At 32.8% G+C, this 18,860-nt stretch overlaps 13 protein-coding genes across 13 annotated transcripts; 6 read left to right on the plus strand and 7 right to left on the minus strand. All coding sequences in view use genetic code 6, as the record gives it.

Annotated features, from left to right (window-relative positions):
• Window positions 1–14: 14 nt before the first annotated feature.
• SS50377_27920 (uncharacterized protein) lies at window positions 15–2,483 on the minus strand (the record flags this gene model as incomplete). The annotated part of the gene is made up of 1 exon (XM_067911699.1): window positions 15–2,483. The coding sequence occupies one exon, from the start codon at window positions 2,481–2,483 to the stop codon at window positions 15–17; it is 2,469 nt and encodes an 822-aa protein (XP_067760721.1).
• Window positions 2,484–3,695: 1,212 nt separating this feature from the next.
• SS50377_27921 (Nucleoside ribosyltransferase / Purine nucleoside phosphorylase) lies at window positions 3,696–5,873 on the plus strand (the record flags this gene model as incomplete). The annotated part of the gene is made up of 1 exon (XM_067911700.1): window positions 3,696–5,873. One exon carries the CDS (start codon window positions 3,696–3,698, stop codon window positions 5,871–5,873), a length of 2,178 nt encoding a protein of 725 aa, XP_067760722.1.
• Window positions 5,874–5,980: 107 nt separating this feature from the next.
• SS50377_27922 (uncharacterized protein) lies at window positions 5,981–6,460 on the minus strand (the record flags this gene model as incomplete). The annotated part of the gene is made up of 1 exon (XM_067911701.1): window positions 5,981–6,460. The coding sequence occupies one exon, from the start codon at window positions 6,458–6,460 to the stop codon at window positions 5,981–5,983; it is 480 nt and encodes a 159-aa protein (XP_067760723.1).
• A 224-nt stretch (window positions 6,461–6,684) lies between these two features.
• SS50377_27923 (Methyltransferase domain-containing protein) lies at window positions 6,685–7,971 on the minus strand (the record flags this gene model as incomplete). Its single annotated transcript, XM_067911702.1, has 1 exon — window positions 6,685–7,971. One exon carries the CDS (start codon window positions 7,969–7,971, stop codon window positions 6,685–6,687), a length of 1,287 nt encoding a protein of 428 aa, XP_067760724.1.
• Window positions 7,972–8,030: 59 nt separating this feature from the next.
• SS50377_27924 (Las1-like family protein) lies at window positions 8,031–8,891 on the plus strand (the record flags this gene model as incomplete). Its single annotated transcript, XM_067911703.1, has 1 exon — window positions 8,031–8,891. One exon carries the CDS (start codon window positions 8,031–8,033, stop codon window positions 8,889–8,891), a length of 861 nt encoding a protein of 286 aa, XP_067760725.1.
• Window positions 8,892–9,096: 205 nt separating this feature from the next.
• On the plus strand, window positions 9,097–9,873 carry SS50377_27925 (uncharacterized protein; the record flags this gene model as incomplete). The annotated part of the gene is made up of 1 exon (XM_067911704.1): window positions 9,097–9,873. One exon carries the CDS (start codon window positions 9,097–9,099, stop codon window positions 9,871–9,873), a length of 777 nt encoding a protein of 258 aa, XP_067760726.1.
• A 344-nt stretch (window positions 9,874–10,217) lies between these two features.
• Window positions 10,218–11,015, plus strand: SS50377_27926 (uncharacterized protein; the record flags this gene model as incomplete). The annotated part of the gene is made up of 1 exon (XM_067911705.1): window positions 10,218–11,015. The coding sequence occupies one exon, from the start codon at window positions 10,218–10,220 to the stop codon at window positions 11,013–11,015; it is 798 nt and encodes a 265-aa protein (XP_067760727.1).
• A 20-nt stretch (window positions 11,016–11,035) lies between these two features.
• On the minus strand, window positions 11,036–11,581 carry SS50377_27927 (uncharacterized protein; the record flags this gene model as incomplete). Its single annotated transcript, XM_067911706.1, has 1 exon — window positions 11,036–11,581. The coding sequence occupies one exon, from the start codon at window positions 11,579–11,581 to the stop codon at window positions 11,036–11,038; it is 546 nt and encodes a 181-aa protein (XP_067760728.1).
• Window positions 11,582–11,623: 42 nt separating this feature from the next.
• Window positions 11,624–12,010, minus strand: SS50377_27928 (uncharacterized protein; the record flags this gene model as incomplete). The annotated part of the gene is made up of 1 exon (XM_067911707.1): window positions 11,624–12,010. The coding sequence occupies one exon, from the start codon at window positions 12,008–12,010 to the stop codon at window positions 11,624–11,626; it is 387 nt and encodes a 128-aa protein (XP_067760729.1).
• Window positions 12,011–12,129: 119 nt separating this feature from the next.
• SS50377_27929 (uncharacterized protein) lies at window positions 12,130–13,254 on the plus strand (the record flags this gene model as incomplete). The annotated part of the gene is made up of 1 exon (XM_067911708.1): window positions 12,130–13,254. One exon carries the CDS (start codon window positions 12,130–12,132, stop codon window positions 13,252–13,254), a length of 1,125 nt encoding a protein of 374 aa, XP_067760730.1.
• Window positions 13,255–13,396: 142 nt separating this feature from the next.
• Window positions 13,397–14,194, plus strand: SS50377_27930 (uncharacterized protein; the record flags this gene model as incomplete). Its single annotated transcript, XM_067911709.1, has 1 exon — window positions 13,397–14,194. One exon carries the CDS (start codon window positions 13,397–13,399, stop codon window positions 14,192–14,194), a length of 798 nt encoding a protein of 265 aa, XP_067760731.1.
• A 655-nt stretch (window positions 14,195–14,849) lies between these two features.
• Window positions 14,850–15,785, minus strand: SS50377_27931 (Cysteine-rich membrane protein 1; the record flags this gene model as incomplete). Its single annotated transcript, XM_067911710.1, has 1 exon — window positions 14,850–15,785. The coding sequence occupies one exon, from the start codon at window positions 15,783–15,785 to the stop codon at window positions 14,850–14,852; it is 936 nt and encodes a 311-aa protein (XP_067760732.1).
• Window positions 15,786–16,727: 942 nt separating this feature from the next.
• On the minus strand, window positions 16,728–18,215 carry SS50377_27932 (uncharacterized protein; the record flags this gene model as incomplete). Its single annotated transcript, XM_067911711.1, has 1 exon — window positions 16,728–18,215. One exon carries the CDS (start codon window positions 18,213–18,215, stop codon window positions 16,728–16,730), a length of 1,488 nt encoding a protein of 495 aa, XP_067760733.1.
• Window positions 18,216–18,860: the final 645 nt, after the last annotated feature.

The raw sequence follows: 18,860 nt of genomic DNA on the forward strand, positions 1-18,860 counted from the left end.
TTATACAAATACTATCACTTTTTAATTCTACCAACATTCCGCATCAACGGCGAACTCTACAACGTCCTCATCATTTTGTTCTGCTTTACAGACTTGATAGGAGATTTACAATTATAATACAGTGGCTCATCTGTAACTTGTCTAGTAAATGTGAGTGAAGCATTTTGGTTTATGGTGATAGATTCCTTACAATCATCATTTTCATTTCCAATTTTAGGTTCGTTTTCTACGTGTTATTTTAATCTATTTTCACCCTCGCTTTTTGTTTCGTGTAGATATTTAAACTCTCCATCAGTAACTTTTTTGATATATTTAATAATATCTTTTTATGTGATTTAAGGAAGTTCTTTAACGACTTTCGGTTATTTTTTGATTTAAAAAATAGGTTACACCTCGATGTTAACGACTTCAATGATTTTCTTGATCTTTTTGACAGGCAAATTGGTGTATCTGAGCTCAAGATTTTCAGGCTCAGACGATAAGTCATTTTCATCTTAGTAATCAACCAAAACTCGACCTTTCTGCACAACTTAGAAAATTTATTTTTGTTGCTAAAATTTTAAGTTTTACTACTTTTTAAGCTCATACCTCTACCGCTCTATCTCTTTCTTTCGTTCATCTTCAGCTCTTTTTCTGGCTTCAAATTGAATAATTTTCATTTTTAGCTCATCTTCTGCAGCCTACTAATACTTAACTTTGTCTCTGACTGATTTCATAGTATGGTCAAACGATTTAAGCTTATTCAGTGACTATAATTCGAGTTCTTTTAATCGTTGCTTTTCTATATTCTATTTTTCAAGCTTTTCTTGCTTAATTCGCTCATTTTCGATACGTTCGAGTTCCGCTTCCTCTTAAATTCGTTTTTCTAGCTCTAGCTAACGCACAAGTCGTTCAGCTTCCTCCCCCTCCTTCTTTTTACGACTTATTTCTTCTTATTATTGCTTTATTATATCAGCATAGTAAACACTCTTCATTTTCAAAAACCCAGCACCGCACTTATCCGAACGCTACAAGACCTAATTTTCAGCCGCAATGTAGTTTTGCACCTCATTTATCTGAAATTCTTAATTTTAAGCCTGAGAAAACGCGATTTCGTCCTAATTCAGCTCAATGCTGTCGTCTTTCTTGACAAAAAATATCAACTCGAGACGATCAAGTTTAACGATAAAATAGCCTTTTTGGCAGCCCAACTTGACCATTTCTTTGCTGATATTCACATTTTGCGTGAAAAATTATTCGCTTCGCAAGTAGCCGGAAACGTCGATTTTTATGCCGTTTTTAACGCTTTCGAGCAGTTTTTTCTGATTTCCAACAATTTTGACGATTTGGTTCGTGTTTCCGATGTTGATTTCCTGCAAAAAATTGCTGTTTTCCAGCAGCTTCACAATGGCCAAATTGCCAGTCCCGAGCTCGAATTCTTACTCGCCAAAATCGACTTCTTTCCTGACGTTGAAAATCAGGAAAGCGAAGTTTTCTGGAAACTTCAAAACGGAAAACGCCAAAACGGAATTGAAATTTTGCTGAAATTCTGCAAAACTTGAAAGGGGCGAAGTGAGTTAATTGAGGAGTGGAATTTCAAAATTAAAGTGAATTTGGCCTTAAAAAACGACAGTGTCTGAAAGCGACACTCTGGACTTCTTGATTAGCGTTTCGAAGGTCTCTGCGAGCTTTTGGAGCTTCTTGCTGTCCGATTGCGCGTTTAGCGTCACTTGTGTGTATTCTGGAAGATTGATTTCCTTTGTTTTAAATTGCGTTTGCTGGGCTAAAAACTAATAGAACACCTGTGATTAGTTTTTATTTTGCTCGAAAATATCGGCTAGGTTATTCTCAAGTTTGATGTAAATGTTTTTAAGCGTGAAAAACACGCCTTTTTTGTTGTCTGGAATCACCTAGATACGAGTGGAAAAAAGCGATAAAGACTAGAATTTGTAATTTAAAACGCACTTTAGAAGAAACTCTTTCGCAAATGGAATGTGAATATCATGCAGAATAAATTGCCCCTTGCTATTGATATTAACCGTTACTTTAAATTTTACTGACTGTATTTCTACTGCTAAAAAATTAGTAAGTGAGAACGGTAAGATATCTGGCTCAAAATTGATAAATCGTATAAAATTATTATAATCTGGATTAATTATAGAAATATCTAGCTAAATTTCTTGTTTATTACATTTAAAGATTAAAAATTATTCTTTCATAAAAGGTAGGAACTACGACTACCCTGTAAAAATAATAGGAGCCGCTGGCAATAGATCATTATCAACTTGTGTGATAGGTGTTATTTCAATTAAAAGAATAACATCCGTTTAATGGGCTTTGAATATTAAATTTTAAAAGAAGGATTTTTAATATGAAGTTACTGTCATAACTGGTGATTCATAAGTGATATTATCTCCAGCTATTAAGATTGATCGAATTTACAAATGCGATCCTTAAAACGCCATAGTATGCTTTAAATCAAAATTAATAGTTGCGACTTGCATTTAACTTGAAGAATAATATTATATAATATTATAAGAATTATTTTACCTGCTTTATAAACAATTACAGTATACATTTTATATAAGAATGATATTAATTTCAATAAAATATATAAATTGTTGGTGTATATTAATTACGATTTAGTTTTACCTTTCTTGCTAAATAGTAAGACTACCAATAATTATTCGTAATGATTTGCACCATAGTTTATGTAAATATCAATATTATTAATTTTATTAAATAATTGTGTGTGTATAGTATAATTTTATTTATTTCTACTGGTAAGCATAATCATTAAATCATTGCATACCTTAATATTTACATTTTATATATAAACTTTTCATATTTTTAGTTCAAATATTATTTATTATATACTAGTAATTACTATTTTGGGGTAATGTTATTTAAACATTTATGATAAACAACTAGGAAATTTGATTTGAACGACTAATTATAATATACAAGGTTATTATTAAAGATAGAATATTTTGAAAGAAATATAGATGAAGATCTCTGGACTTATTTAGATGCAATCGCGATTTATGTCGTTGATTATGAATAGTTGTTTAACTTAGTTAAAACAACGTCTTAAGTCTGTATTACCAGACTGATTATTTTAATTACTATAGTTAAAAACTAAAGTTATATAGTAAAACTAACACATTTTAGGAATAAATAATAACAATAAATTATAAATATCATGAGTATTAAACATTTTGATCATCACTTTAGAAATTCTCATTCTAATTAACTACATAATATATTATTTTATAAGTATTGTTTAAAATTTGTTCTTTTAATAAATTGAGAAATTGCTATTATTATTAATTGATACGTTTATATTTATAATAAGAATAAAACTTTGAACAATAAGTATTAAACAAAATATCTAATACATGCTAAAAAGTGTAGCTTGTAAAACTATAATATTCTTATTGCCCGGATATTTCGTTGTATTTAATTTTTTTAAAATAAATGATAATAATATAGTATATGAAATAGGGCATAGTTCATAAAATCACAATTAATTTCCATATTTGTTTAATTAAAAATCCCTATATTAATTATTATAGTTTATAGATAATATTATGTCTATTTATCATTAAATAAATAGTTAATTTACCATAATAAGTAACTAAGATTCTTAAACAGAATTTAAAATCAAACTTATATTGCTATTTATCAATCAATATACTTTCGTTCTAAATCAAATAATGAACAATAAAGATTTCTAAGTTTAAATAGAGTTAACTGCTGCCTATATTGCTAAACATGCCCTTATTCAACCCAAAGTGGCTATAGTTCTTGGTTCTGGTCTTGGTACGTTCACAAATCATGCCTTTGATGCACCGCCGCAAATTTTTAACTATAAGGACATCCCCAACTTTCCTTAAACCTCCGTCCACGGACATCGTGGGGCGCTATTTGTAGGTATGATCAGATCTAAACCAGTAATTTGTTTCTCTGGCCGCTTCCACAGTTACGAGGGCCATGATAGCAGAATCCTTACGTTGCTCCCACGTATTGCTTCCTAGTTAGGATGTAAAGCGTTTATTCTCACCAATGCTGCTGGTGGTACGCTTAAAGGCATGCAAACTGGTTGTCTAATGATCATAAAGCAACATAGCTCAACCGTACGCTTCAATCCTCTTTATGGATACGAGGGAGACTTTTCCATAGAAAGCACCAGTAATTTGAAGGAGTTCATCCAATAGCTCTCGTAGTCAACATACCCCATTACAGTAAGTTCTGACGACATTTACAGTGAGGAAATGCAGAGAATCGCTTAGGAAATCGTTACTAAGGACGAGTTTATCCAGAAAACTAAGTTCACCTTTTAGAATATCGAGAGGGAAATCGTTCTCCATTCTGGTATCTATTCCTGGAACTCTGGGCCGAACTATGAGTCCCATTCGGAGACAGCTTTTGCAGTGGATAATATTCCTGGAGCTGTGGGTATGAGCTCCGTTCACGAAGCTTTGATGGCTCGTGCATTAGGAATGCACGTTTTCGGAATGAGCATCATTACAAACTTAGCATCTGGGCTTAGCGATGAGGTAATTTGCCATGAGGATGTGCAAGTGATAGGAAGCAAAGTATCTCTCGCTGTTAACGAAGTTATTTTAGAAATTATTGAGAAAACGGATTTTGATTAACTCAAAAAGGTCGAAAAGCTGGTTGATGTAAAAAATAACAATAATGAGCTTGTTTAAGTCAATGAAAAGGCTCCCACTTAAGAAGAGGTTAAGACTTTCGCTAAGCATTTCAAAAATATCAACAAAGTTGTAATGTATTCTGGAAGTAAATTTTAAACCTATTAACAGGACGACATTTTATTTGTATAAATAAGAAAATCAGAATCTACTTTTAATATACTATCTGTTATTGATAGTTGTGTTTTACATAAAATAGACTAAATTTTAGTAGTAGATTAGTCACTTCCACTTGGTACTCAAATACACTGTTCTAATGTTATTAATTTAACAGGTAATCATGTGACTTTTTACGATCAGGCAACATAGTAGTAGAATTAGAAATCAAAAGTATTAGCAGTTTTTGATGGAATTGAAGAACCGTCAACTAGTACTTATTTCAAAAATTTATAAAATTACGTTAAAGCAGATTTCCTAACCAACAAAGTTTCAGCACTCCCAGCAGTACATGCTCATCTTAGTGGTCTAGATCTTTTCTATGTATCAACTGACATGCTTCACTAAAAATTCATTAGCAACCATCCAGCTTCAGTTCAACGCCGCACTGATATACCTAAATTTAACCTTTTCAGTGTCAAATAGCCTAGTTATGAGGCAGCTGAAGCACTTTTTAAGACACTTCCACCATTTAAAAATGTCGTTATTTTAGACTTTATTTCATCGAATTACACTGCAAATCTAGCAAAAATGATTAGCAAATCCACCAAACTTTCAGATAATTTATATATTGAGTCAGATATCCTTTACATTACACTCCCAGCTCTTAACTAAAACAGTGATTTTGAATAGTAATCTGCTCTTTTGCGTATCCTTAAATTCGCATCCCCCAAAATAATCTATCTTTGCAATGCTGCTCACGGTGCATTTATCGTAAAAGACGTGATAAATTCCGCGGCAATCAACCCTCTTAGAGGTGAGAATGATGACAGATTTGGACCCCGCTTCCCAGATTTAAGTGAAGTGAAGACTGCAACGAACTATCTGAATTTAGATAAGAAAGTTGCAGTTTTGACACTTGAACCATTCGTCAGATGTGCATGCAGAGAAGAATTAGTCAGCGAGGGTGGTTGCATGGGAGTATTAGTGTTATGCTAGCAGAAAAGCAATTTTGACTGTGTAGTGGGAAGCATTGAAGTTTTAACCGAGGTCTTGAAAGAGTTTCTTGGCTTGAAAGAGTGAGGAATTTAATAATCTTCAATATATTCAGTAAATAATAATTGAATAATTGTCACTTAGGAAATTTTGATTTGTTATTATCTGATAGGGTATGGATACAAATTTAATTGTCATTTAAAAGATTAAAGCTTTTTCAATTGAGTCATTTTTAAAATATTTGATGTGCTCTTATATCTAGGTTTTTTAGCCTAAACAATTGCTATTTCCTCTTACCGCACGCGCATATGAATAATTTCAAATCTTCTGGGAGAAAATGATATCAATCCCTCGTTACTTTCATCTACAGATGCAAGTTGAAGCTAATATTTGTATTTCTAAAAGTTGTTTAATATAAAGTTTACAGTATGTGTAGAATTATTGTCCTTAATAAATTTCTTAGAAAGTCTGTCTATTTCTACTAAATCTGGTTTAGAATTTGCATTTAAGAGAAATTGATTCTCTTCACAAAATCCCTTAAAATATATAATTTCTTATGCATGTTACCTACGCTTTTTAAGGGCCTAAGCTTTTACTTGCGCCTTTGCTATAAAGTTATCGCTTAGCATGTTAGGATTTTCAACGGATAAAATTGCTTGGTTTAATTACTTCATTTCTAAAAAAATACTTATTTGTATTTTATGATTTAATAATGATAAATAAAAAGTTTTTATTTCTAAAATTAATATTATATTTTATATACATAATATAAGATTAAAAGAAACAAAAGAAACTAGAAGAAACTTACTATAAACTAAAAAGTATTATTATGCATAGTATAATAAAATATAGATTATCAACTAAAACTGAGAAAACTAAACTACAGAACTGTAAAAACTCATCCTATCCACTAAATATATCCACGACCACTGATATCATGAAGCCCGAAATCAATTTTTGCTTTGTAATAAATTAATCTATCTGTAAGTATGAGTGATTCTACTATTTAACCTAAAAATTATCGGATCAATACATGAGTTTAGTACTTTCTTAATGACTAAATATTTTTCCCCATGAAACTGATAACTTATTATTAAGCTACTTCAAAGTCAACAAATCCGTCTTACGTGAAAAAATGTCGTGGTAAATCATATGATTTATGTCTAAATTGAGTATATCTAGTATCTTTAATCAATTCTAATACAGCAGAAACATCTTCAGTTAACGGAAAATACTTTTAATCTAGATGACTATAACAACATGGTATAGTTATCACTGCTCTACATTAGCTTTTAAAACTTAACAATGTAGGGGACAAATTTCCACAAGCATGGAGCCCAATAATAATAGTATTTGTAACTGGTTAATCGCCAGTAATTTTTTCTCCAACGGCACCTTAAATAAATTTAGTATCCTAGTGATTATCAGTGATATTATAATCAATCTAATCCATTTGCTATTACAATTCTTTTAAGTTAACTGCATTATTAAGAATATTATTGATACTGGTATCAATGTCAACAAAGCTTGCACAAAAATTGATATTATTGTAAATTTAATTAATTAAAACCTAACTTGGTTTGTTTTGTATAAACTTTTAATCAAAAATAGAAGAGTATGTCTTACCGTAGAATCGTTTTAAAAATCCCATATTTCTCTATAAGAAGGACCTTGAATGCTTTAGTGAGGCTTCAATCGCTACTACCTTCTCATTTTTATCATATGCCAGGAATGAACTCACATATCCTTTCCCAGCCCCTATTTCTACAAAAATTTAACCTTATCCGTAGAGATTTTATCTTCCTAGAAATTTATCAATTTGTAATATTTACTAAGCCTTATCCGCAGATATTTGGTGTTATGTTGTAGAGTAAGATGTAATTTCACATGGAGTACTTGTTTATTTTGGTAATATCAGTTTATTAATCATATTCAAGAATTTATTATCTGGAAAATCGCTGAAATCATTATCAAATAATATTTTACGGTATAGCTCCTTATTGGTAAATAAAATTTCCAATTCCAGCATCTCATCGCTAAACTAAATATCTAAGAGATCTGTATGAAAAGTCAGCAATTAAAAGCTATATATTTTAAAAAATTCATTCAAATCAGATATGTATTATGCAAATAGTTTATCTGTAACATTAATATCATATTTATAACCAGGAAATAAACTAAACATTTTTATTAATGATATAAATTGATATAATAATATAGTATACTTCCCTTTTCCACTTTTAAATGAACCTACCTGAATTAACATTTCCAGCATCATTAGAGGTTATAACTAAGCTATAGTTAATTTCCTTAACTAACCATCTTCCTCCAATATATGAATCCTATTTTAATATTAGTTTCGCTTTATAATAGACATCTAAACACATAAAATAGTAGCTATTAGGCGCAGCTATTATGCGATTCTGTAATTCATTCTTAGAAGACTATAATTCAGAAGGTAAGAAAATTGATCTTAAAATTGCAGCACATAAACGACACATCAGTACAGTTGTTACAGATGTCAGAAACGCATTTTCGCATACATAGATTCCAAAATATGGAATAATTTTGAAAGCCGCCAATGAAGTTTTAAAGTATTTATAAAAAGTTTATACCCCACAAAAACTTTCAAATTATAATCTATTATAAAATAAATTAAATTAGTTTCTCAATGCTAATACTATTAGTGTTTCACAGGAGATTTTAAACTTAATAGTTGATAATGAATTACATAATAAATACTGCTTATAAGTAATATTTTGTGGATTTTTCTATAGAAATCCTGAAATTGCATATAAAACAATGCGTTCAAGCGATAATTTCTTATCTAATGATCCTATGTCAGGGTTAAAACGGGTGATTTAATATGTTAGAAAAACAATTGAGCTACCAATTTTTGATTTCATTCTAGGATAAACATTAAATTTCGAAAATATTTAAAAAGATCCAAGAATCGAATTTAGTTAGGAATTTGCTGAAGCTATGAAGATTGAGATAATTGGAGAAATTGAAAATGTTTAAAATAGTGGACTTTAAATGAAAGAAAGTCATGGAACTACATCAGAAAGCATAAAATTGAAATGGTTTTATGGAGTTTCAGTATGAGGAGTTGCTTATTATAATGTGAAAAATTATTTTTACTAATTTAAAGATTTGGTTAGCAGTTGTAAATATAGAATATTAATTAAATATTAATTGATAAAATTACAATGCATAAATTATATTAAAATAATATATTTGAAAATAAAGTTAGTATAAATATTATTATTATATTGTTAAGTGCATAATTTATTTGTTTGTTTATTTTATAATGTAGACAATATTTGACTACCTTTATGCATTAAAGAAAAACAACAAGCATCTATTGGATTATATGAATGCAATAGGATAATTGAATAAAAGTTATTCTGCTAATTTAACTAGTATATAAAAGAAATATGAAAAATTTCCTTACTAATCGGATATTGATCTAAAATAATATACTAATTGCATGGTTAAACCAACATTAGATTATGCATACAATTTACTTGCAGCTAAAGAATAAATGGAAAAATAAAGAAGGCAATCGTCTGAAGTTGTCAGATTAATATAAACAAACTATCAGAAACTACTTAAAAAGACTGACACCACTTCTAAGTATTAAACTAATCCTATTCTTAACTAATTTTATATTAGCTATAAATGTTAGCTATAGACTTGTTCAGATAACTAGAATTTGTTACTTAAATAAATTCTAGCTGACCTCGAAAGAACGAAAAATGAATTTACTATAAATATTTAAAAATAGTCATTAACTTTTTATTAGCAATAAAAAATTTAGTCTAATCCTCCTGTTATTTAATCATAAGTTGACGAGTTTTTACCAGACCGACTCTCAACAGCTTAGGTCAATAGTTTTTAAGATAAGCAATAAAATTTTTAATTATTATAAACGTCAGGCTCAGATAGCATTAGTATTTTATAACATGAAGGGTCTATAGATAATAGCAAGATGGATTATTACCTAACCAGAAATCCATCCTAGCTATAAAAATAAGTCATTAACAATATCATTGAAGTTGAATTTGGCTCTGCCCCAATATTATGATTGTATGATTACTTTTTCTTTTGATTAATATATTTAGATACAAGGTAACTATTTTAGTTGAAAATTTAATTATAAGCAAAGGATTGTTTCATCTATTTATAACATTTTGTATCATGAAAGATAATAGTTAGTATTAACTCTAATTGGTTACAAGAAAACACAATAATAAAATTTTCTTAAAATCTCATAATATCTTATTACTTGGTAGCTAATCATGTTTCCTAGTTTTTACAAATCAAAGAATATTAAACCAAAATAATATAAAACATGTTTTAGCGATCTTTATAACCACATTAATATATAAGTTAAAAAATATGATACTATAATAATACTAGTGTAACAAAATGAAAAAAGTGGACCCTGGCGTGAACAGCCAGATCAGCCAGCTGTGGCAGGCGAAGAAGGTGCAGAAGTGGTACCAGGACTACTTCCTGGACCTGGCGAAGGTGCAGGAGACCTACCACCGGCAGCTCCTCCAGCTGGCGGACCGCTACACGGCCTGCAAGTTCCAGGCGGACCACCTCTACTCCATCGACCTCTTCCGCTTCACCAGCGATATTGCGTGCGCCCAGTATGTGCAGTGCCGGCGGCTGGTCTCGGAGCAGCGCGAGCTCGAGATGCAGCGGCGCACGCTCGCGGACACCCTGGACCTCATCAAGCGCCAGAAGCGCAGCCGGGACCCGCAGCTGCAGATGGTGATGGACGACGCGAAGAGCGCGCAGAACAAGCTCGCCCGCCTCACCTGCCAGCGGCTGCACGCGATCACCCTGGACCCGTGCCGGTCGCAGCTGGAGCTGGAGCTGCAGGACTCGGTGCTGCACCAGTCCCAGCGCGCGGGCCGGTCCATGGGGCTGAACCAGGACTTCCTGGGCCGGGACGCGGTGACGGACAAGTTCCACAAGTTCTCCATCCCCGAGGTGAAGGGCCCGCTCAACTTCTTCGACCTCGGGACCTACAACATCTCCTTCCCCAGCGCCACCACACAGAACGACATCCAGGACCTGGAGGCGCACATCGAGCACGTGGAGGACTAGCAGCTGCGGCTCCAGATGCAGCAGACCTTCGACCGTATCTTCAAGAAGAACGAGACCACCAGCAGCCTCACCGGGCTGTCCGTTTTCGGGCGCAACATCGACCAGTGAGCCCGCAGTGAATTAGCACCTCACTTCTTGAACAGTTGCAGGATCTGACCTTCTAACTATTAGTGTTCATGTTGATAAGATAATAAATATTCCTAAACTTTATTTGCTCTCTCTTAGTATGTTTGCTCACATTTGTTCAGTCGGTCAAGACATTATTTACACTCCTATTAGAAGATCTTAGGATCAACATCAGTTTTGAGTATTAAGTCCTCTAATGATTAACTGTGAGCTTCAATTTATTTTAAAATCTTTTCTGTTTAATCTACTGCTTTAACTGCCTCTTACACATCAGATATATTTTTTTCTTCAATAAAATCGAACTTATCTTAGAAACCTTTATACTATCGATGGGCTTCATCATCTACCATATTAGTAAGTTTAAATTATTTCATTACATGTCGATATTATTAGTCAAGTTCTTTCATTAATTCATCTACTTATATTTAAAGCTATTCCACATTACCTTGATTGTTGAGATACTATTTTACATCTAAATGAGCTATTTTATATGTAATATACTCACGTACTTCATCAAACAGACGTTTCAGACAATCACATTATGACATTTGAAGTGGAAATGGAATGACTCACAAATTTAAATCATTTTTTCATTATCTATACTATACGGAATAAACTTTAATGGGATTTATGGTTTCAACTTTTGGCTTCTCTTAATGATCATATATATTCTCTTCCACTTTATCATTGGTATCTCCAAAATAATCAACTAAATTAAAAGAAGTTTGTCTATTTCTGAACTACCGAAATTGCTTATCTACAATGATATTCCTTCTAACTTTAAGCACGTCATTTCTTACATGGTGCTACATGTCAACTCGCATTCGCTCCTTTCCGATCAAAATTGACGCTTGATCTTTCCAGGTGTTACGCGTGTTATTTATCCATTCTAATTATTTTGACTATATTATCGGAGACCTTAGTGGTATATTTTCATGCTTAAACACCTCAATTAGCGGAGAGTCTGCTAAAGTCATTTTACTACTGAGCCCAATTCATAATTTAAATATACCATATTACAGTATTTACGATTTCTATTTTAATATTAGATATAATTTATAATATAGAATACCAGATTTTTCTGTACTTTTATCAAATGATCACCTTTCAACCCTCCAAAACCTACAGCGAATTTTTGCTTTAAATCAAAAACTAGGGTCTGATAACACAGCAGGAATATGATTTCGTACAGCATCAGCAGCTAGGCTCACACAACCGCACGGTGAAATACGTAGACGCAGATGCCAGGACGAGCGGTATTTGCATCTATTTACCATCCTAGTACCGGAAGGCGGCAAGCAAGTAAATTCTGAAGACGCTTGAGCTCGAGGACGCCATTATCGTCTACCTGCACAAAGGCGGCGACTTCTTGCTGCACATTCCGGCCGTCCAGGCTCATTTCCGCCGCATCCCACTCGTAATCGTGACAAACTTGGAGAATCTAGCTAGACGGTCAAGTTTCTCTGTGATAACTGATTTGGCGCAACTTCTCGCGCCCGAAATCCCGGCCGGTGCGGCGTCGCTCGTGGGGCCGTTCGAGGGCAGTTTCCTGCTCCAAATTGACACTTCCGCAGAAGCGTGCTCCGTTGCCGGGCTGATGTGCAAGGCCTTCCACGACGACCCCATTTTCGGCGTCATTCAGCCCAAAACGCTGCAGCGCGAGGCGCTCCTTTTCGACGTAATCCGCCACATTGCAGAGTAAACAGGCGTCCACGGCCTGAATTATCTACTGGTGAGCCAATTCAACACGTTTGCAGCCTCTGCGGGCGTGCTCGCTGCGCCTGCAGGGATGCTCAAAAATCACTGGGGGAGCCCGGTACGGCTGGCGCAGATCTTCCTAAAGCACGGCCTGAGCGTTAAGAACATCGGAAATCTTGCGTTTCTGGACAAATTCCACGCCAAAAATTGCGGCGATTTGGCGAACTCGGTGTACGTTGCCTGGATCAGCGCCGCCTTGGGGTGCCAGGGGAAGGGCTTCGGCGGAATATTTATGCGATTGCTCACCGATATGGCCGATTAGTCGAATTCTTACGTCTATTTGGAGAACTCAAAGGAAAAAAATTTACAGTTTTATGAGAAATACGGGCTGCAGGTCACTTAAAAATTTGGTATGGTCAGGGGAAATTTGAAGGCCCAGGGGTGGGGGATGCTGCGTGGAAATTCAGAAAATAGGAGTAAAATCGTGGAAACTGACGTAGCAGAACAGCTCCATTTCAAGTGAGCTATTTTGTAATATTGTATTATAATGCGTTAAATCTATGTTTAGCTTATAATTAAAATAAAGTTTAGTCCACTTTTCAATCTTTAAAATTTCTTTAAAAATAATAAATTTAATATAATAATAATTTTACCGTAGTGGTAAAATGAAAAAAGTAGACCCTGGCGTGAACAGCCAGATCAGCCAGCTGTGGCAGGCGAAGAAGGTGCAGAAGTGGTACCAGGACTACTTCCTGGACCTGGCGAAGGTGCAGGAGACCTACCACCGGCAGCTCCTCCAGCTGGCGGACCGCTACACGGCCTGCAAGTTCCAGGCGGACCACCTCTACTCCATCGACCTCTTCCGCTTCACCAGCGATATTGCGTGCGCCCAGTATGTGCAGTGCCGGCGGCTGGTCTCGGAGCAGCGCGAGCTCGAGATGCAGCGGCGCACGCTCGCGGACACCCTGGACCTCATCAAGCGCCAGAAGCGCAGCCGGGACCCGCAGCTGCAGATGGTGATGGACGACGCGAAGAGCGCGCAGAACAAGCTCGCCCGCCTCACCTGCCAGCGGCTGCACGCGATCACCCTGGACCCGTGCCGGTCGCAGCTGGAGCTGGAGCTGCAGGACTCGGTGCTGCACCAGTCCCAGCGCGCGGGCCGGTCCATGGGGCTGAACCAGGACTTCCTGGGCCGGGACGCGGTGACGGACAAGTTCCACAAGTTCTCCATCCCCGAGGTGAAGGGCCCGCTCAACTTCTTCGACCTCGGGACCTACAACATCTCCTTCCCCAGCGCCACCACACAGAACGACATCCAGGACCTGGAGGCGCACATCGAGCACGTGGAGGACTAGCAGCTGCGGCTCCAGATGCAGCAGACCTTCGACCGTATCTTCAAGAAGAACGAGACCACCAGCAGCCTCACCGGGCTGTCCGTTTTCGGGCGCAACATCGACCAGTGAGCCCGCAGTGAATTAGCACCTCACTTCTTGAACAGCCGCAGGATCCAGTTTTCATTTTATTTACTTAAATATCTAAGACAAGTATAATGAATACTAATTTTGGTTAGAGATCAGTATTTTTAAATAAAGCAAGGTATAAATAGCTTTAAATCAAACTATAATTATATTAAAAAAACTTATTAATGCATTCATACGTATGTGAATTAAAAATTTTAGCCATTACTGCGTGAGTTTTATATGGTATTGTTACATTTCGTTATAATTAAAAATTACAGATTAGTAAATATAGTAATACTTCCATATCTAAAAAAATGTAATTAAATAATCTAAATTCAAAAAGGTATTTATTTTAGAAAATTAGATTGACGTTAATTTATCTTGTTGTTGATACTATTAAATGCAAACGTTTGATCCTATTTAATTCCTTCAGAATAAAATAGATTAGTAAAGATACACTAAAAATTTAATAAAATAACATAAATATATGGTTATCAAGTTCAATTTTATCAATCTATATTATTAATCATAATATCCTAAGAATTAAATTATTTTGAATTTAAAGTAACTAATAATATCTATAAATTTTATAGTTGTCTCAAATCTTCATCCTATTCCTTACTATAAATACAAAAAATTTAGATACAAATTCCCCAGTTCACTTTTTGCTTCTTTTAATTAAATAGAAAGCAAGTCCACCTCCAAGAGCTCCGAGTACAACTAAGACAGCTACAACAATACCTGCAATGGCGCCACTAGAAAGATTGGTTCCAAGAGGTGCAGGGAAGAAGCAGGAATCCTCAATTTTTTCAGCATTTTCGACACACTAAGAGCACTATTATCCTTCTAGCATATAACTAGCAAGGCAAGAACTGCATTTTTTATTAGTCTCATCGCATGATAAGCAGTTTTTCGTAAAATCGCACGCACATGAAGTGATCTATTTAGCACTTCCACATGAAATAGGGCTCCCATTCACGCAAGCCTGACCTTGCTTTAGACCACCACTACAGTCTGCCTGACAGCTTTAGTAAATTGTGAGCTCGAACTGCACCTTGCAACTATCACACAGCGTTGCTGACTTAGAGCAGGTTTTGCAGTTTGTACTACACTTTTAGCATGTTGCTCCGTCTTTGAAATACCCATTAGCACACTCAGAACAACTAGATTCTGAGTCGAGTTTATAGCCTTCTAGACACAGGGCGCAGTTATTAGTCTAGGCAGCCCCGCATGTTGCACAGTTTATAGATGCCCCGCACTTACAGGGGATAACTTAGCCGTCAAAGCACGCCACACAAAAACTGCCAGATAAGTTATGGCCATTACTGCAGCTGAGACATTGCGAATTGGATGGACCCGTACAAGTCGCGCAGACATTATCACAGTTATTGCAAGTTTTATCGGCAAGCAAATATTTACCCGGATTACATGACTCGCACACTGCATCGGCACGGCTTGTTCCTGAGCACGTAGCGCATTCGCTCTTGCATATTTCACAGTTGATTGGTTTATCTGCAGCAGTTGAAGGACAGAAATTATTTCCAACACAATAATTCATGGTTAAAGTGCAACTATCTGTTAAATCATCTTCCATTTTACTTGATATGAATTTTGTTATATTAAAATAAATACATGGGAAAAAAAATAATAGGAAATGTAAAATTACTGAAATAGATATATTTGCAATTATAACACCACTTCAACCGAAAATTAGTTATTATACATATAAGCACTAAATACTTATATAAGTACTAATTTAATTATCTTTGATAAATAATATAATTTGATTTAAACTCAATTCGTATGTTTTATACGTAAATTATTACTATTTTGATATACAATAATTATAATATTTCCTTGAGATGTAAATAACAAAAACTTAAAAATTGAAGAATTTCGTAGATTATTAATTAATTTGAAGTTTCCCGTTTTTGCTTTCGTAAGGATATTAACAATTTACAGTATAAATAATAATTAAATCCGCAAAGATACGTATACTAGTACACACATACCTATATGTTAAAATATCATAATAACTTTCGGTTATTTGACAAGATATTTTAAAGATGTAGTAGTTTATAATACAATCTATTATGAATATGTATTCATAGCAAAAGCAGTAGAATTAATGTCAAAGTTTAATAACAAATACAAATAAGTTAAATAGGAATATCCTTCTCATTTTACTTAATTATATTAATTAGTAACTCTATATTTTTATTAATATAATTCACCATCAGAAAAATCGGTAATTTATATCTTATTAATAATTTCGATTAATATATTTCCTAGAATATGCGTATAGTAAAATATGATTATCAGTGATAAATTAAATGCTCATATTTCATTGCTATGTTATTATAAACAAGAATAATAATATTGTTAAGTGGTATTTATTTATTAAAAATTTAATATAAAAAATAAATTAAAAATTAACTGGAATTATAATAACGACTTTTAATTTGATAAAAGTTATTAAATTAATTACATCAAATACATAATAATTTTTATGGTTTACAACAAATACTAAAACTGTTCATTAACGCTTTTTATAATTACTTCTTTTACGTCTTTTAAGTGCTACTAAAGCATTAACAATCCCATACAAAGAATATATCATAGAAAATACTATCCATACTACACCAACAATAGATGCAAAAATAACTGTGAAATTTATTTGTTAATCTTACAGATCATCTATAAAAATTAAAAATTAGATATCTTTTAAACGCATCTCTAATGTATAATTGATACTATCAAAAAATTGATCTTCACCTTTAAAATTAAGACTTGTCGATGAACTATCTTGATTTATTGAAATCTATTGATTTATATTATTCGTAAGAGTAAATTGAGCAGATCCGGTATTACATTTTCCGTTTAGTTACAAAGTTACCTTCAGTTGTTTTTTATGTCTTATTCCTGTTACCTTAGTCCAACATGTTGGAAACAATTTTGGTGTTTGCTTATACATGGATTTAAGATTTTAGTCCAAACTGATAGAAATCATGTCAATAACAATAAGATCAAAAGTTTACGAAAGTACAATTTATTTACAAATTGAATTGAGTTTAATAATTTAATTATCACATGATAATTTAATTATTACAAGGTTTTATAGTGGTTAGTTGTGATTAACTGAAAAAGAATAATGGCTACCATTTACCACAAATGAAACTTTAAACGTAGTAACATCACCTAAATGCTTAATATAATCATCATACTTAGTTTAATCCAACTATACTTGTATATAAATATTATTATTCTACAAAGATAATTATATACTTTAAAAGAAGCCAATAACTGTTTCAAGTTCTGTTTTCTATATGTCAACTTAGAATTATACCTATTGTCCAGATTAATTAGTTGAAAATATTATAAGTGAGTTTAAAAACGGCTATTGTTATGCAAACTTTAACAAATCAACATTAAATACTAATTGTTATTTTTTCACATTATAATCAAACCCTAAACTAAGATCTAACTCAACGAGATCTTCACTAAGAGTTAATTGAACTCCTTATAGATAATTATCTAAGCTTACATCTTTTAATGCCATTTAAGTAGAGCAAAGACCAGTTGGATATAGTGTTATCTCAACTCTATTTCTAAAAACTTATGCAATTGATTTATGCTCATAGCATTCTTATAAATTCGATTTTTATATCAAAAATTTTGGAATTAATGTAGTTAAAACTGAGCCAAACGTAAAGATGTCAAGTTACATAGAGTAAACTAAAGTGATTTTCTGACCTGGCGGCAGCACAGTTTGAAATGTAATATTTGTTGTAGTTTCGTAAACAAAATTTGATATAGTAGTGGTAATGATTGGTATATCACTGCCCTCAATACTGTTAATAGTAAGATTAACCTGAACACCAATAGGCATATTTGAACATATAGACACATTTAGAGGTGTAAGCTGTACTACCATTTAATTAATATTTTCATCATACACAAGAAAAGATTTTTAATCATAGCAATCTTCCAATACCTACTAAAATATTTGCAGAATAATGATCATTTTTCAGAACAAGATTAAGTTTAATATATTTTCTATTAACTTATAAAATGGTAGAATATTATCTATTGCAGTAAAATATAAGAAAGTAATTAGTATTTAAGATTATATATTACTTAAAAATTTTATTCTTAATTATTATCTTACAGTGTAGTATATTTTATTATAATAATTTGACAATAAATAATAAAAAGATTAGATTAATATTAATTTATAAGAATAACTTATCTCAAAAAATGATAATATATATTGATAATAAAACATGATATAATGAGATTTATATTCGGCAATTTTATCTAATTTAAAATTAAAAAGTAATAATACTTTGTTAGTAGAATAGATTTGTAAAAAGTATTATTTGATTTACAAAATTTGAAAATAGAATTAGTTGATTTGTTAAATATATTTATTATAACATAATTATTAAATTAAATTTATTACATATTTTGTATATTAATTCCACATTATTATGTATGATTGTATATTTATGCAAACTATAAAAATCAAATTTATATTTCTGGTAATTAGTTAAAGTTAATGTTATTCAATAATTTTTAATTTTCAAAACTACTACTTAATTTTTATATTATATCGTAATTTCAAAAATTAATTTCCTTAAATATATACATTATATTTATAGTCTATTGT

The sequence above is a fragment of the Spironucleus salmonicida genome, chromosome 8, assembly GCF_000497125.1.
Source record: "Spironucleus salmonicida strain ATCC 50377 chromosome 8, whole genome shotgun sequence".
Classification (NCBI taxonomy): Eukaryota; Fornicata; order Diplomonadida; family Hexamitidae; genus Spironucleus; species Spironucleus salmonicida.